At 38.8% G+C, this 19,401-nt stretch overlaps 1 protein-coding gene across 1 annotated transcript in view; it reads right to left on the minus strand.

The window, feature by feature from the left end:
- Window positions 1-19,401, minus strand: part of LOC126175654 (uncharacterized) — a 145,610-nt gene that overhangs the window by 29,826 nt on the left and 96,383 nt on the right. The window contains exon 5 of the mRNA XM_049922555.1: window positions 2,288-2,392. Coding sequence (XP_049778512.1) covers window positions 2,288-2,392 — 105 coding nt within the window. The remainder of the gene's footprint in view (window positions 1-2,287; window positions 2,393-19,401) is intronic.

Consider the following 19,401-nt stretch of genomic DNA (forward strand, 5'->3'; position numbering starts at 1 on the left):
TCACCTTCTGGGTCTTGTGGATGGACAGAGCGAACTGGTTTCACGCAATCATTGTTTGTGGAATCCATGGTGATTCCTACTGTACAAACTTTTGATGTCCAGAAAGGTCATAATGTATCAGCATAAAACATTTTCAAAAATCTACAATAGATGTAAGCGATAAAGGCCTATAGTTTTGAAAATTGTACCAACCTGCACATTTTTCCCACCAATTGCAACCTTTGTTCCTGCAATAACCTACAGTAAACAGCTGTTAGAAGAGATGCAAGTTCTCTTTTGCATTCACTATGTAGAACTGTACGGGTATCCCATCAGCTCCAGTCACTGTAGTAATTAGAGAATTTCTGTGTAAATTCTAGAACCACTCAGCGTTCTACCATCTCGAACACACAATATTCTGGATACGAGTGTGGGATGGTAGAACCCTACCTACTGCGTGTCACATATTTGTGTGTGCAGGTTTAAAATCAGTTGCGGAAAGAAAGTAGACGTGGCGGACGAACGGCACCGACAAACGCCTGTCGGGCAATCCACAGATGTTTTAGTGTGTGTGTGTGTGTGTGTGTGTGTGTAAGGAAGAACCATGGAGTTTATATGCAGTTCTGTGCTTATTGGGTCATTGACTATTTTCATTAAAACAAAGACAGTTAAAAAAGAACTCTTGGAAACTCTTGACGTAAGCTTGCTATAGGCAAGACTCATTTTCTGATTCATGTTAAGAAAAGTTATGGTATCTAAGCCAACTTTCTTTTAACTGTAACTCAATTCGGCTGTACGAGAGACTTACAGGAAGTTACATATTTATGTGGAAAGTGAGAGTTTTATTGTGTGTGAAGGGCAAATACATCATTAACGGACGAAAAGTAAAGTTTGTATGTCTACTTATTTAATAAGTAGAATGAGTCTAAGAATTCCTGTACCTAGCATTCTTCGACGGAGGAGAAGTCGAAAGAGTTTCCAGCAGCCAGCTAGCCAGGAAAGAAGAGTGGCTGCAAGTTCCAAGTAAGTCACCTCATAAAGATGTGGAAGGTGGTTTGGGGGAAATAAACTGATACAACCCAGATTCACACTCACACTTTAAGTTGTTAGAATGTTAGATCACCTTACCTTTGTTAAGTGATTTTCTATCATGCGGTCACTTATTTCAGTATCTCTCATTTTGACATTTGTGTAATGATTTAAAGGAGGAATCTCAGTTCAATCTTCACCAGTGAAACAATTTTGCAAAAGATAATTTAATATTTTGGCCTTTTCTCAGTTATCCTCCTTTTCAATACAATTACAGTCACAGAGTGTCTGGCCTGATGGCTTTACTGATTTAACATAAGGTTACAACTTCTTAGGACTTTGTCAGCTTGATAGAATTGTACTATAAAATTCACTTAACACTTCATTTGTTGCCCTCCATGGCTACTTTGGGCTTCATTTAGTTAGGGATGAATTTACAGTGTTGAGAGTAAGTTTGTCTTTGAGGTTTACTTGTTGGGTAGTGGTGAAAATTGCCTTTATGGCAACTCCCCACCACTGCAAGTGTGTTTGCATATTCAGGTGTTTGTGGCAGCTGCAGCTGATAAAGTCTGAGCTGAAAAATCCTTTTTCGAAATGATGTTCTGGCTACAGAAGCAAATGACTTTAAAAAGCTTGGTAGTTTCTGAACAATGCTTGGCAGTTTCTGAACAACATAACTTGAAAAGTAGGACTTTCACCTTGTGACTTTGATCTCATGGATTTTCTGCTCCTGAATGATGTAATACTATACAAATTGAGTGTCATCACTTGGGACATCTCTTTGTAGTCTTTGTGAACACTTTGTTGTTCATTCATCTGTCATGTGAACAGTCCCATCATTGGCTAAAAACCACATTCTGGATTCCAACACTTTTGAGGAAATGCAGAATGGCTGATGGGATACAGGATACAGGTCGTAAGGTTCTCCTTAGGAAATATTGTTTTTAAACCTCCACAGTATCACCAGTCTGTCCATCACTCAACCAAGAGACAGGCTTTCTTCTTATGCAGTCTTAAGATGTGTGTAATGACAACCAGGCAGCTTTGTGGATATTTTGTTTATATGAAGGAGAGACTTCAAGGATGTATAACATGTCATGTTACACATTAACTGTTAGAAGTAACCACTTTCACATCTGTGCAGCAATCTAGCACTGAAATTGTCAACATCAAAGTGCAACTTTATACTTTTGTGGAAACTGACCGGCAATACAAAATTTGTACACAATAGCTGCATGTTATCTGTAATATTTTTGTTGAGCCTTGTGCAAATACAAACCTGATATGGGCGGGTGAATTCCCTTCACCCACGCCTTGACAACATACCGTGTAGCAACTTCCAACAATTCTCCTAAATCTGAAGGCTTGCCTCTTGGAAAATATTCTATGACAAGAAAAGAATAGTAAATTAGTGAGAATCTAACATCTGGAAAACATTGCACAGAATTTCATCTATGGGGAGAACAGAACAGATCAGATCAATGATAGCAATGAGGGAGACAATTGAAGAATCAATACATATTCACATACAGTTGACAGCTCACATTTATGACAAGGCACTGCTAAATAATGCTTCCCAAAATACTAACTAAGGAATAGGAATAATTTCAAATTATGATTATTGGAGTTGGTGGTTTCCTGTCATAGAAAAATACAATCTAATACTGAACTAGCAAAGTTTAATTCTATTTCTGGAATTAGCTTTGCGAAACACACATAATTCAATATCCAAACGTTTCCTTTTTTCATTATGAAAGTGCTAGTCACTTGTCCATTATTGGTAAAACATGAAGAACCTCTCTCTATTTCAATAGTGAGTGATAAATATGCAGGTCATTTGCTGTAAATTTACACATTGTTATCAGTCAGTGCTCAGAAACAGTGTCAAACAATGGCTGAGGCCTCAGTACTTGAGACAGTAGTGCCCCCCCCCCCCGGTGTGTGTGTGTGTGTGTGCGCGCGCGCATATTAACAGATCAAATTCTTGTTGGGTCTTCAGCTGGATCGAACTGTCATCTGCACACAATATTTCCATGGTCCACCTGTAAGGCAATGTACAAGCGCTCAATTGTTGCTGCTGCCCCTTCGCGCATGAAGAGCTGCAGTGCCTCCAGTGGTGAATATTGTCAAAAAACGATATATCATTAAAAATTATTACTCATAGCTGGCTGATTCAGATGCAGTTGTTTCTCCGTATCTAATAACACAGGATTCCAAGTTTTACTTAACAGGTATCCATTGTCATGGTTAATGATATTATCTGTGATTCCAACAGATTCTTTTGAAACACAATCCTAGTACCATGCAGTGTTTGCTATCACTTGTGTCTCATTGTATAGCATCCTATGCCCATCTGTAAGACAGTGCTCAGCCACCGCAGATTTGTCAGGTTGTAATAATAGCATATGGTGATGATGCAACACATCTGTCATTGACGGTACAAATAGTTTGGTCATTGTATATTTTACCACTCGCACATGGTATTTTGTAAATGCCAAGCTTCCTCAAACCTGAATCATCCATAACAGAGCCAAGAAGTGATCTACTCTTAGCTGGCAGATGGAATACACATGTGGTTTCATGTTGCTTCAAACCCTGCCTATCTTGGCAGACATGCGCCCAGAATGTTGAAGGAAAGCCACAGAACTAAAAGTGTCTTCAGCTCAAATCTGTCTGACCATGTAGGCATTATGATAAAACATGCCCTTAAGATGTTGCAGCTCTTGTGGTAAATTCTCAGCATCTGAGATAGCACATGCTCTTTTGACCAAGGCCTGTAGGACTACGTTGAAATGGTGGATGACAGCTGGTAGCATGTAGATACCTATCAGTATGTGTTGGTTTCCAATAAACTCTGCGTCCAAAAGTTCCATCATTTTTTTTTTTTTTATAAATTAGTACAATCTATTCCATGTGGCCAGTCCAGAAACATATCGTCAACATACCTCAAAAAACAAGCAGCCTTCAGAAAAGAAGTTTTCAGGGCCACGTCCTCAAAGTCCTCCATAAAAATATTAGTGACTATGGGGGATAAAGAACTCCCCATACCCACACCATCAATCTGTTCAGAATATTTATCATTGAATAAAAAATAGGTGGACATCAGTATACAACAACAGAGCATCAGTTCCACATCTAGTTTCTTATTAATTAAAATCAATGACTCTTCAAGAGGGACCCGAGAAGAAAGAGACACCACATCAAAACTAACAAGTAAATCAGAGGAATCAAGATGACGAGACTTTAAATACTGAATAAAATCCATGGAATTGAAAATATGGTGCTCACATTTGCCCACATGAGGGGGCTGAGGACCGATGCTAAATATTTTGCAAAGTTGTAAGTTGGTGCACCCAAATGACTAAACTTGATATTGGGAAACAATACTTGTCAATAGACTGTGATAAATATGACAAGTAAAGAACTGGATGACGTCACGGTTTCAGTATTACTAAAATTGATACCGGGAAATGATACTTGTCGATGGACTGTGATAAATCTGACAAGTAAAGAACTTTATATCATCACAGTTCCAGTATTGGGAAAAGGTTTAAATTTTGCACCCACACCTAGAAGTATTTTCACCATGAAATTCATTTCTTCCATTGAGCAATCAGTGTCATATCTTCTGGAAGAATGGACGAAAGAGATAATACAAAACATTTCTCACCTTTGGTGTCAGGCTCAGCCTCCACAGAGTAACATTTCCTCGGCTGAAGGGGCATCTATTCAGTCTATTAGAGAGGACTCTTAATTATTAATTTTACCAGCAGACAAAGGTAATACTATCATTCTAATCTCCAGGCCAATTATGTGAATAAGATGTACGATTTACTGAAGGATCCATCATACCATAAATTACATAAGGATCACACAAGGATCACATAAGAGGGATGATGACTTTACTTCTGAAGAAGAGCTCATGAACTGAATACATTATTAAAAAAAAATCTTTGTCCTGGTACAGCTGTTCCACCCACATAATATAAACTGACAAAGGTCCATAAAGGTGGGGTCCTATTACACCTGCCTGTTAGCAATTTGGGTACAGCGACTTACAACTTGGCCAAACATTTAGTATCGGTCCTCAGCCCTCATGTGGGTAAAATGTGAACACCTATTTCCAATTCCATGGATTTCATTCGGTGTTTAAGGCTGCTTAGTCTTGGCCCCTCTGATTTATTTGTCAGTTCTGATGTAGTCTCTCTTTCCTCTTTTACCTTGGGTACCTCTTGAAGAGTCATTGATTTTAATTAATGATAAACTACATGTGGAAATGACAAAACTCGGCCATCATGTACTGACAGTCACCTAGTTTTTATTCAATGAGAAGTATTTTGAATAGACTGATGATATGGCTATGGGGAGTTTATCATTTATACTTGCTAATCTTTTTATGGAGGACTCTGAGAACATGGGTCTGAAAACAACTTTTTTGAAGCCTACTTGTTTTTTTAAGGTTTGTTGACAATATGTTTCCTGTTTGGCCACATGAAATAGATTCTTTGCACCCGCTATTGGCCCATTTTAATTGTCTTCATCCTAGCATCAAATTCACAATGGGACCGAAAAGGAGGGGAAGTTACCCTTTTTTGGATGAACTGATATATAAAAAAGATGATGGAAGTCTTGGACACAAGAGTTTATACGAAACCGACACATACTGATAGGTATCTACATGCTACCAGTTGCAATCCACCATATCGACATACAGGGATCCTACGGGCCTTGGTCAAGAGAGCATATGCTATCTCGGATGCTGAAAACTTACCACAGGAGCTGCATCTTACGGACGTGCTTAATCACAATGGCTATACAGACAGACAGATTCAACATCTGAGTTTGGGCCATTACCTAAACCAGCTGAAGACACTTTTAGCTCTGTGGCTTTCCTTCCATATGCTGGGAACGTGCCTGTCATGATAGGCACGGGTTTGAAACAGCAGGAAATCAGATGTGTATTCTGTCTGCCAGCTACGAGTAGAGAACTTCTTGGCTCTGTCAAGAATGATTTAGGTTTGAGGAAGCCTGGCATTTACAGAATACCATGTGAGTGCAGAAAATATACACTGGTCAAACTACTCGTTCTATCAATGACAGGTGTGTCGATCATCACCACCATACGTGATTATTACAACCTGACAAATCTGTGGTGGCTGAACACTGTCCTACAGAGGGACATAGGGTGCTAGACAATGAGACACGAGTAGTTGCAAACACAGAGTTTATATGAAACTGACACATACTGATAGGTATCCACATGCTACCAGTTGTAATCCACCATTTCAACATACAGGATTGTGTTTTAAGAGAATCTGTTGGAATCAGACTAACAGGTAATATCATTAACCATGATAATGGATACCCACTAGGTAAAACTTGGAATTTTGTTTTATCAGATATAAAGAAACAACTGCTTGAGTAATAATTTTTAACGATACATTGTTTTTCACCAGTATTCACCACTGGAGGTGCTGCAACTCTTCTTGTACCAGGGGGCAGCAGCAACGATTGAGCACTTGCGCATTACCTTAGTGTGTACAATTTTGTATTTTTGCTGTATATAAAGGTTCCGTCATTCATGGTCTGAATCAGTTATTGGTGAGAGAAGCTTATCTTTTCTTACCTGATGATGGCGGCCAGGTGGACTGCGGAAATGTGTGCAGCTGACTGTTTGATCTAGGGAAGACATGACAAGAATTTGATCCAGTAGTCAACTTTTAAATTTGCTTGTCTACTGTTCGATGCCTCCTTTACATGGTCAATCCTAATTTATATTGGAAATGGTTGTTTTTTTTTTTTTTGTCATCAATCTACTGACTGGTTTGATGCGGCCCGCCACGAATTCCTTTCCTGTGCTAACCTCTTCATCTCAGAGTAGCACTTGCAACCTACGTCCTCAATTATTTGCTTGACGTATTCCAATCTCTGTCTTCCTCTACAGTTTTTGCCCTCTACAACTCCCTCTAGTACCATGGAAGTCATTCCCTCATGTCTTACCAGATGTCCTATCATCCTGTCCCTTCTCCTTATCAGTGTTTTCCACATATTCCTTTCCTCTCCGATTCTGCGTAGAACCTCCTCAGTCCTTACCTTATCAGTCCACCTAATTTTCAACATTCGTCCATAGCACCACATCTCAAATGCTTCGATTCTCTTCTGTTCCGGTTTTCCCACAGTCCATGTTTCACTACCATACAATGATGTACTCCAGACGTACATCCTCAGAAATTTCTTCCTCAAATTAAGGCCGATATTTGATATTAGTAGACTTCTCTTGGCCAGAAATGCCTTTTTTGCCATAGCGAGTCTGCTTTTGATGTCCTCCTTGCTCCGTCCGTCATTGGTTATTTTACTGCCAAGGTAGCAGAATTCCTTAACTTCATTGACTTCGTGACCATCAATCCTGATGTTAAGTTTCTCGCTGTTCTCATTTCTACTACTTCTCATTACCTTCGTCTTTCTCCGATTTACTCTCAAACCATACTGCGTACTCATTAGACTGTTCATTCCGTTCAGCAGATCATTTAATTCTTCTTCACTTTCACTCAGGATAGCAATGTTATCAGCGAATCGTATCATTGATATCCTTTCACCTTGTATTTTAATTCCACTCCTGAACCTTTCTTTTATTTCCATCATTGCTTCCTCGATGTACAGATTGAAGAGTAGGGGCGAAAGGCTACAGCCTTGTCTTACACCCTTCTTAATACGAGCACTTCGTTCCTGATCGTCCACTCTTATTATTCCCTCTTGTTTGTTGTACATATTGTATATGACCCGTCTCTCCCTATAGCTTACCCCTCCTTTTTTCAAAATCTCGAACAGCTTGCACCATTGTGTGTTATAAGATCTTCAAAAAATCGAACCAAACAGCATATGCACACACAAGCTTGTTCACTGGTGTGTTCTAGTAATTAGCAAATTCACCATCCTGGGACTGGACCAGAAACCATGTCAAAGCTATTTCTTTGATTTTACAGAAGAGAATTCATGTTACAAATTTTTCTTTTACTGGTTATAATACATCTCACCTTTGAACAGAAGGCTTGACATTTGGGGTTTTACTGGCAGATTCTTCAGCATTGACATTGTAACTGATGACAAAATATTTTTCCATCAAATTACCCTGAGATAAATTATGAACCATATCAACTGATCTTATGTAACAACACTATAAGGAGGACAAGATATATGACTGAATGAATTATGTTTCTTCACAGTAAAAAGCAAACTTTATCACATTTAATGAAGTTAGCGTAGTAATCAAAGATAGGTACGAAGAACTACACTTTTCTTTCAAGACACTGTAGGAGAAACAGTCAACAGCAGCCATATAAAGAACATGGTTGTCTTATGACAGCACATCTGTCAACAGAGTATGCAGTTCTCAAGATTTATTGAGGAATTGAAAATACACACACATTTCTGTATCTACCTTCAATGTAGAGTTAGTCATTTCACTGTAGTGACTGAAAGCACCTATTGGCACACTTTGAGTCTCCAGCAACACATAACAACTGAAAGGAAAGTAGTTTGGAAACATATGAAGTTTGAGTTATCAAACAAGTGGGAATTGGCACTACTTTTTCAAAACATGTTTAAAGTGACCTTCATACAAACATAAGTTTATAAATAGCAATACTGTTTGATCAGAGGTCAATGAAGTACTGCACATATTACGAAAAAGCAGATGTATGTGGCTCTTACATTTTTTCCTTTTTTAAAAATCATATTTTGTTCAACAAATACAGGGGACAATTTTTCTGTGTTTCTCATTGTGGAAAGGAATGCAATAATATAACCAGGATAATTTTTAATAACGATTCATACACACAGCAAACAGAACTGTCGATTCATGTGTGCAAGTTGTTGCTTGTACCAGCAAGTCATTCAGTAGGCCCTCAATCAAACAATCTTTAGACTGATTTCACATATGACTTGACAAAGATTGTTGATGAGATATTTAGACTAAGCACAAGCTCAGAGTGGGAACCAAATGGATCACATTTGCCAGTGTCCTTTCCAAGGGAATCACTCAGCTACAATGGTCAGTCAGATTGTAATGCTTCCTATGAGGGGTGCTCAAAAGAAAAAGCACTGTGGGCATAAATGAAAGCTTTATTCAAAAGTAATCACTAGAGGCCTGAGCACAAATATCCCACTGTTTCATGAGACTAAGGATTCCCTGTTCCCAGACTTCCTGTGTCTGTGACGGGAGCCAGTCCTCCACTGTGTCCTTCAATTTGTTATTTAAACTGAAGCACTTCCCTTTGAGATGTTTTTTTTTAGCAGACCTAAAACATGACGGACACAGGGCAACATGTCCAGGTTGTAAGGCTGATGCTCAAGTTGCTCCCACTTGAAGTTCACTATTACACTTTGTGTGACCTTGGAGACATTTGGATGCACATTACTGTGGAACAGACTCCCTCCCTCTGTGAGCAGCCCAGGCTGTCTGCTCTTGATGGGACTTGCTTAGGCTACGGAGTAAATGTCATGCACGAATTCAATGAGTATCAGACAATGGACATTAAAAAAGACAGTGAATAGTGCCTTGCCTGCTGAGGGCACAAATTTGAATTTTTTAGGGGGAAATGTCAACACATGCTTTCATTGCCTAGGTGTCTCAGTACATTATCCCAAAGTGGCATATGCAAAATTCAACCAGTTCTGTTGTTCACATTCCGTATCTTTTCATTTGAACACTCCTCATTGTATTTTTTTTTTTTAATTTGTCAAGAATTCTACATGCAGTTACACAGGTTCAAAACCACAACAGTGATGGTTAATTTATGATATGAATGCATGGTGTCTGTATTTTCAGACACGTCCGAAAGAACAGACACCACACATTCAAATAACTAATTTGCCCGATTTCCACAATCTTCAGTGCAGAGACATACTTATGTTTGCCTTCCAGTGGGAATCTAAAGGAGGATCTGGAGGACATCAACGGGGAGAGCTGACCCAGTGCAAACTCTGTGCGAAGATAGTCCGTGCGTTTGCAATAAACACTGTCCGGGTGGTTAATGCAACTACCTATTATGCAGGAGATCGCAGAGTCAAGTCCTGGTCCAGCACACATTTGCACTCATTGTCGCTGATTCTGCATAAGGTCCTGAAGCAGCTGCCATCACTAGTTCCTTCCCTTTCCTTCTCTTTCTCCCCCTGCCACCATCAATTTACATAATATGTATCACAGCTGTAGATTATGTGTGGTCTGTTCTTTTGGATATATCTGAAAGAACAAGACAGCATTCATATAACTGATTCACCTTCAGTGTGGGTGCACTTTTACATTTGACCTCCAGCGGGAATCTCAAATTAGCGAGCACATAGAACATGAGCAGGGACTGCAGACTGGGGGGGGGGGGGGGGGGGCATTAGATGGAACTGTGGATCAGCTGGGGAATGTGCTGAGATAGTTTGTGCATTTGTGATAAACAATGTGTCCAGGTGGTGGAACAGTTATCCCAATTGCCTGGTGGAACATTTATCGCAACTGCCTCATAAGCAGGAGATGCTAGGTTTGAGCCCTGGTCTGGCACACATTTTCACTTGTTGCTGCTGAGTTGTGTAAAGTCCTAATGCAGCTGATATCATTAGATCCTTCCCTTTCTTCTCCCTCCACCTTCAATTTACATAAAACTAATTTATGATTTTTCAGTATAATCTCTGTCCAGTTTCACAGTTTTGGTCCATCTTTTAATAAAAGCGTGTATCCAAGTGGGGTAAAATGCATGGTCCTGCTTCTGAAGCAATTTACACATATGACATTTTCATGCCCCCCTCATCTTCAGAGTGAGTGCCATATTGAGCTTCTCTGAGCAGCTTGAGCAGATGGACAATGGATGGTGTCAGGTCAGTGCTGTATGAGGGAGGCAAGACTTCGCTGAATGTTGTATGGCTGACATTATGTCAACACAAAAAGTATTGAGACTGCTTGTATTTTTAAGGAATTGTTTGTTGTGACTTATTATTTTGTAACTGTTTTTGTCTTAATCTGAGTGACCAACTTCATCAAAACCTCTCAACTCTGTACCAGTGTTCAGATGTAGTCACACTTCTAAATTACAGTCTTCCTTTTTTTCTAATTACCGTAGACAAAGAGTTTCCAATCAAGTTGACCTCGTCATTTTTCATTGCATGGTACTGAGATTGCAGCAAGCATAGTTCTTGGATCTTCTCTCTTCACATAGAAAAAGAAATGTTTTTAAAAAAATTCTCTCGGCACTGCAGTATCAAACAAATGGAAGCACCACCTAGAAACCTCCCTAGTCTCAGACAGAATAATTTCTTTGCAAATCGGGAAAAAAAAATCTGATAGAAAAATGATTACATAGCGGGTGGAGTATATGTGAAACAATAAGTTGAAGTTACATAAAATGAGGGAAAGGCAACTACTCACTTGTGATGATGTATGGTGCACAGAAACACACAACAGAAAACAATTCAACTAGCTTTCAAGCTCTTGCTCTTTTATTCTAGTAAAAGAACACACAATCACACACATGAAACCACACAGACCCAAACATAGCTCCCACGGTAGCTGAACTTTCATTTTGAAACTCTGTAGTAGCTGTATTACCAGAGATACATATAGAAAAAGATACCTACATAGAGATACTTGTGTAGATTGTGTGTTGTGTATTGTATGTGTGTTTCAAAACATTTTGTGTTATACAGTGTGTCCCAGGAGGAACAGTAAATATTCAGGGCCATGGCAGGAATGATCTATTGTGGGTGAACTTAGTATATAATTTCATAGCAAGAACACAACACTTTTAGGAATAGAGATCTTCTTCCTCTAATATCTAAAAGATGACTTATACCAACAACAAAAATTCGTAGAGTAAAATAATGGAAAATAAAAGAAACTCTTAGGAGCAAAGAAATTCACACAACACAAAACCAAGTACCACCATAGGAAAGGAGAGGCGTAGAGAGGAAACATACTGTTACGATTTATTTACTTTAACACTTCCCCCTAAATCAAACTGTGGTGCACTGAACAACTTTTAAATAAAAAATAAGAAGTCAAAACACATTAGTTATGAAGTCATATCTTGGTACACATTGCTTTAAATTTGTTTGATTTTAAAGGCTTTGTAGACATGTCACCATGTTGATTTTCAGAACATACATATTCTACATTGATATCCCCGTTTTGATTGAGTTCCTGCACGAAATAACACCATACTTTGATTGCTTAGAGCATTTGTGGAACACTGTGTTTTTCAATAATTTAATGGTACTTGCATTGTCAATGAACAAATGGGCGTGTTTCTTAACAGCAGTCTGTTGAGCCATACTAATTCTCAATAAGAAGCTTTGTCGTCTGCTCAGATTTAGGAACATGATACCCAGCCTACCTGTAAAACTGATATTCGGGTCCTAATGTTCTGAAAATACGATGGTGGAGCAATGAAAGGGGCAAAGTTGCATTTGGATTAATTTTGTTCAGTTCACGCACAAGTCATGGAAAATGTTCGCAAGTAGCGACATGCGTTTTGTTATAGACGTGGCATCATCTTTTGATCTTTCAAAGAAACAATCGAACAACGTATATAGTCACTGCAATGAAGAGTGTTCATATACTGACGTAAGGGTATCCCAAATTTCTTTTGCATCTTCTTTGTTACATGAATAGCAGGTTTCTCATCAAGCACAGTTCCAACAATACAAGCTGCCCAAGCATTGTCCCATTGCCAGTGCTGGTATGCATCGGACAGTTCATCTCCTTCCACTAATGATGGACACTGATGTGTACCATCTATAAACGAATAAAGAGAATGTTTCTTTAAACAAAGTTGAATCTGTCATTTCCATGTTCCCCACTGATCTTCACTTGACAATTTGTGAATGTTTGTACGACTACTATCATCACTCAACTGGAGTGCTGTCTCTGTCATTCCAAAAGTTTTGCAGTCTCATAAATATCCTAGTAATTGAAAAAATAGTCTGACGAACAAATACTATAATTCTCAGAACCTGAAGTGTTCAAATCTGGGCCCATAGCCTGTTGTGGGTGAACTTATGATATAATTTTACTGCAAGAACATAACACTTTTAGGAATAGTGATCTTCTTCCTTTGATATCTAAAAGATGACTTATAGCAACCCAAAGTTTGGTACAGATTTATTGATGACATCGTCATGATCTGGACTCACAGTGAAGAAGAACTCCAGAATTTGCTCTCCAACCTCAACTCCTTTGGTTCCATCAGATTCACCTGGTCCTACTCCACATCCCATGCCACATTCCTCGACGCTGACCTCCATCTGTCCAATGGCCAGCTTCACACATCCGTCCACATCAAACCCACCAGCAAGCAACAGTACCTCCATTATCACAGCTGCCACCCATTCCACATCAAACGGTCCCTTCCCTACAGCCTAGGTCTTCATGGCAAATGAATCTGCTCCAGTCCGGAATCCCTGAACCATTACACCAACAACCTGAAAACAGCTTTCGCATCCCGCAACTACCCTCCCAACCTGGTACAGAAGCAAATAACCAGAGCCACTTCCTCATCCCTTCAAACCCAGAACCTCCCACAAAAGAACCCCAAAAGTGCCCCACTTGTGACAGGATACTTTCCAGGACTGAATCAGACTCTGAATGTGGCTCTCCAGCAGGGATACGACTTCCTCAAATCCTGCCCTGAAATGAGATCCATCCTTCACGAAATCCTCCCCATCCACCAAGAGTGTCTTTCCACCGTCCACCTAACCTTCGTAACCTCTTGGTTCATCCCTACGAAATCCCCAAACCACCTTTCCTACCCTCTGGCTCCTACCCTTGTAACCGCCCCCGGTGTAAAACCTGTCCCATGCACCCTCCCACCACCACCTGCTCCAGTCCTGTAACCCGGAAGGTGTACACGATCAAAGGCAGAGCCATGTGTGAAAGCACCCACATGATTTACCAACTGACCTGCCTACACTGCAAAGCCTTCTATGTGGGAATGACCAGTAACAAACTGTCCATTTGCATGAACGGACACAGGCAGACAGTGTTTGTTGGTAATGAGGATCACCCTGTGGCTAAACATGCCTTGGTGCACGGCCATCACATTTTGGGACAGTGTTACACCGTCCGGGTTATCTGGATACTTCCCACTGACAGCAACCTATCAGAACTCCGGAGATGGGAACTTGCCCTTCAATATATCCTCTCTTCCCGTTTCCCACCAGGCCTCAACCTCCGCTAATTTCAAGTTGCCGCCCCTCATACATCACTTGTCACTCAACAACATCTTTGCTTCAGTACTTCCGCCTCGACTGACATCTCTGCCCAAACTCTTTGCCTTTACAAATGTCTGCTTGTGTCTGTATATGTGTGTGTGTGTGTGTGTGTGTGTGTGTGTGTGTGTGTGTGTGTGTGTGTGTAAACCTGTCCCTTTTTCCCCCTAAGGCAAGTCTTTCCGCTCCCGGGATTGGAATGACTCCTTACCCTCTCCCTTAAAACTCACATCCTTTTGTCTTTCCCTCTGCTTCCCTCTTTCCTGATGAAGCAACCATGGGTTGGGAAAGTTTGAAATTTGTGTGTGTGCTTTTTATTGTGTCTATTTACCAGCACTTTCTCGTTTGGTAAGTCACAACATCTTTGTTTTTTTAATATACTTTTCCCATCTAGAATGTTTCTTTAACTAAATGAATTTCAAATGATTGTATACAATGTATTATATTTGATGTATAAAAATAAATTAATTTGTTACAATCAATATGTGCTAAAGGTTAAAATTACTCTTCTTTTAGAAATATTTGAAATTACGAAATATCCGACAAATTTAAAATTTTTAGTATTATTTATGCAATCTAATGCTAATTATTAAATTTATTTCTGTTCATTTATAAACTAATGTTATATCTTGGTGATAATTCTTCTTTTGTCAAGAAAGTATGTAAACTCTTTTGATTTGTAAACTCTTTGGAATTTTATGAGTACTGCAGAATGTAAGTAGTGGTGGGCATTCCTCTGATGGAGATAGACATATTTTTATAATCGGCATTAACATTTATAATCGACATTAGCAATGTATTTTTGGGGTGTTTTAGAAGTGGGAATTGTAAAGACGGTGTGATACTGAACAATGTGACAAAGAAAGAAATTCAAGAGTAAAACAGGCAAATCTTCAAATATTATTCAGATCAACAGGAACCTGCAAAATCAAAATTTCAGACTCAAGAGTGTACCCCTACACGTGAGAACTGCAGCCACCAAGAGAAAATGAAGATAAGTAAAAAGTTTTTCTTTTTGTATATCTGAGGCCTCTCGAAGCTTTCGAAACTTTATGGCAATGTGTGGGAGGGTAAGATTACAAGTGTGAGCGTCAGCTGGGACCTGTTGACTGATGATGATGATGATGATGATGAGTTTAGTTGAGGGGGTGCTTGACATCATGGTCATCAGTGCCCTGACGAAAAATCAACAGGAAATCTCATGGGTGGGGACGAAGGCTGTCCCCACACGCAGAGCAGTTTATAACATACTATAGTCTGCCACCCTTCCCCACCAGTTTAGGAAAGTGAGTGTTGACTGATAACGAAGTTTTGTCTGTTGCAGAAGAAGAAAGGACAATCATTTGTGTATTTGCAGTTTATATAAAATTCCAGTTACTTTAAGAAAGAAGACCGAGAGCTGTCCAACAAAGTCGTATCAACAGTGATGAGATACTATCAACAATCACGGACCAGATGAACTGAAAGAGGACTTTACACTTATGCTGGAGGACATCAATAAGAAAAATTAGATAAACACAAACTATTTGTTAATTTTTTTTTTGTGGACTCATGTAACTGCTAGGAAAATGAATGGAGAGTAACAAGGGTAGTGATGAAGAAGTGAAAGCTGTAGGACCCAACTCAGACATATTTGAAACAAGTGAAAGTGTAGTCAGCAAAGAAACAGTTAAAACTGATGTTATAAAATTGATTTTGGCAAAATTGAATGCAGTTAATGATTAGCTAACAGAAATTAAAACAAATAACTATAGCAAATTTCATGCAGTTAATGAGCAATTAAGTGAAAAATTTACTTCACTACAAGGACAATTAAATGACCTATAAACTGATGGACATGGTATAACACCGAATAGACCAACTTAGTAATTAGGCTTCGGAACTAAAAAATGGGTTGTCAGAGGGATTAAAAAGTGTGAATGAAAAAGCTGATGTATTAGAAAATAAATTAACTGTTTTGGAAAATGAGTTAGTAGCACAATTTCAACAAATGAAGAATGTTGATGGCGTCAGAGTTGAACAGAAAGCCGTTGCAAAAAGATGGAACAGAACTTTAGTAGTTTAGATTAAAAAATTTTAAATGCTGGAAACAGTATGCTAACTAATGTTTTAGATCAAAAATTTCAGCAGTTCAGGAAAACAGTATTCACAATAATCTGTATTCAAATAATGATGTTGCATGGTACAACATTCCAATCAAAAGTTTTCCATCAGACAATTTACATCCAGTGGATTTTCTACACCACTGTAGAGATAGTTTTGTGTCAGGCATTAGTGATGACCAAAAGATTAAGTTTGTTAAAAGACATCTTCAAGGCAAAGTTCTGTCTTGGCTAAATATAAATTTAAGTCAGTGGGAGATATATCACAGTTTTGAAAAAAGTTTTTTTAAATAAATTTTGGTTGGAAGCTGAACAAGGGAGAATTAAAAGTGAATTTCTGAAAGGTCCAAATTATAAGAATAGGGATGGTACACTGAAAGAGTTTTGTAAGAATCAGCTCAAGATATTGGAACACCTTGACAGGCCATTTGACGAAATGACATTGATTGATGCACTAAAAAGGAGATGACCAGAGAGGTTGCAGTGGGATTTAGTAAACTGAGCTGATGATTGCCTTGAACAATTTTTATGATATGCTGACAGGCTGGATAGGGCAGTAGAAAGGAGCATGAACCATAATAATCGAAATGATAGATATCACATTGGTAATAACTACAGAAACAGAGATAATGGTAATTTCTATCAGGGTCAATATGGTTAAAGAGACAGAAATTTTGAACATCAGCAGAATAGGAACATGGTCAGTTTAATAGCAGAAATAATCAGAGGTAACTTTTCGGGAAACAGCAGTCTGCCTCAATGAAGGTCCACAGTTTTGGGGTGGGGAAACACAAGTAGTTCAGGACCCCCAATTTACACTTACAATTAGACAATAACAATGGTGTTAATAATGTGGCACAGGTATCTGAAATTGGACAGAAAGAATATCAGATTTCTCATTTATGTTTTGATCAAAAGTTTTGGAATACTATGTTTGATTATAGTAATGCAAATGCTAATTACAAACCAGAATGTGAGAGTAATGAGAATTTTGATGTAGTGTGTACTAATGATTTCTTCTCTTGGGCAGAAAACAGTATTATTGGGGTACGTAGAACAGCTGACGATTGTATTGGATCTAAATTAGGAGGTATTTTTGATGTAGATGTGAATGACAGCTGTGAAATGACTGAGGTTGGTAAGTGTGAGACTGGTAGCTTATTGCAAATAAATCTAGGTGAGGAGTGTGACTTTGATGGTGATGAGACTTGTGTTGTTAATGATGTTATTGATGAAGTAATTTTGTAAGAGTGTGGTGGCGGTGGTGGTGGTGGTGGTGGTGGTGGTGGTGATTATCAGGTATTCGTAGAGTTTAAGAATAATGAAGTTTCAGAGTTATTTGTGAATACAGGTAAGTGGAGTACGTGATGATGTCAGTGACAGTCATGGAATACCAGTCGAGTCAAAGCAGTTTTTCATTAATGTCATGGGGAGTAATGATCAAAAAAGTAGAGGTGAGTTATCAGTAAATCTAGAGAATAAAAGTGAAAACTTTTTTTGAAATTTGTTTCAGACCAGATTGATAACATAGATAAATGTGCATTCTGGAATAAGGTAGCTGTGGTTAGTCAAAGTTTGTATCAAAATTGGTGGAATGAAAGGAAAGGAGATCTAAATAGAAAACATAATTTTGACAGTAATATATTTTGTTTTCCTTCTGTAATAAGTGATGCTTTTTGTGCTATGGAATCAATTTGTTCAGTCATTAACTGACAACATGAGTAGCCAAAGTAATGCTATGATACCAGTAAAGTTGATAATACCCTGCAAGAACAATATGGATGTAGCATTTGATGGAATTGAAAGTGATCTTTTACACGAGGTGTCTAATAGCAGAGATGACGATTCAGACTTTGGATGTCCTTACATTAAGATTAAGATTGATCAGTGGGACGGGAACTGTTTGTTTGATACAGATAGCAATCTATGCTATTGTAATCTTTTCCACAATAGTTTATCAAATATCTTGCCAAGAACATTCAAAAGACAAATCGGTCAGTAGGATTTGGATATTGTTGGATTCTTATCTTGCCCTTTACTCACTCATTGTATGGTCTGTACAAGTAACTATGTAATTGGTAGATACACAAACAAACACAAACATACACACAAAATTCAAGCTTTCGCAACCAACAGTTGCTTTATCAGGAAAGAGGGAAGGAGGGAAAGACGAAAGGATGTGGGTTTTAAGGGAGAGGGTAAGGAGTCATTCCAATCCCGGGAGCGGAAAGACTTACCTTAGGGGGAAAAAGGACATGTCTGCTTGTGTCTGTGTGGATGGATATGCGTGTGTGTGCGAGTGTATACCTGTCCTTTTTTCCCCCTAAGGTAAGTCTTTTCGCTCCCGGGATTGGAATGACTCCTTACCCTCTCCCTTAAAACCCACATCCTTTCGTCTTTTCCTCTCCTTCCCTCTTTCGTGATGAAGCAACTGTTGGTTGCGAAAGCTTGAATTTTGTGTGTATGTTTGTGTACCTATCAACATGCCAGCACTTTCGTTTGGTAAGTCACATCATCTTTGTTTTTAGATATATTTTTCCCACGTGGAATGTTTCCCTCTATTATATTCATAACTATGTAATTGGTCACGTAGGGCTTGTATTACTTCGGCAAGGATCCCATCTGGTCCTGAAGATTATTTCTTTTTCATTCTTAAAATTATTTTCCTTATTTCTTCTTGCATGATGGGGGTCCACAGGTTTATTGATTCTATGGTTTTCCAATAACGTTTTTCATAACTTACACTGATCATCTGCCTCACCTCCTTCTCCATCATCAGAAAGTAGTGTTTCCACTAGCAGGTGACTATTCACAACTTTCTGTTACCGTCCCATCATTCCTTTTGAGTGTGGCTGTTGGCATCTGGAGCAGAGTCAATGTTCTGCCTCATTCTAAAGATATTCCACTGGGATTAGTTTGGGACTCTGGGCAGTCCAATCAATTTCAGGAATGTTTTTGTCCATAAACCGTTGCCTCATAAATCCTGCTTTATGACAGGGTGTACAGTCATGCTCATACAATCAATCATTTCCTCTGAACTGCT

Source organism: Schistocerca cancellata, chromosome 3, assembly GCF_023864275.1.
Source record: "Schistocerca cancellata isolate TAMUIC-IGC-003103 chromosome 3, iqSchCanc2.1, whole genome shotgun sequence".
NCBI classification, from domain to species: Eukaryota; Metazoa; Arthropoda; class Insecta; order Orthoptera; family Acrididae; genus Schistocerca; species Schistocerca cancellata.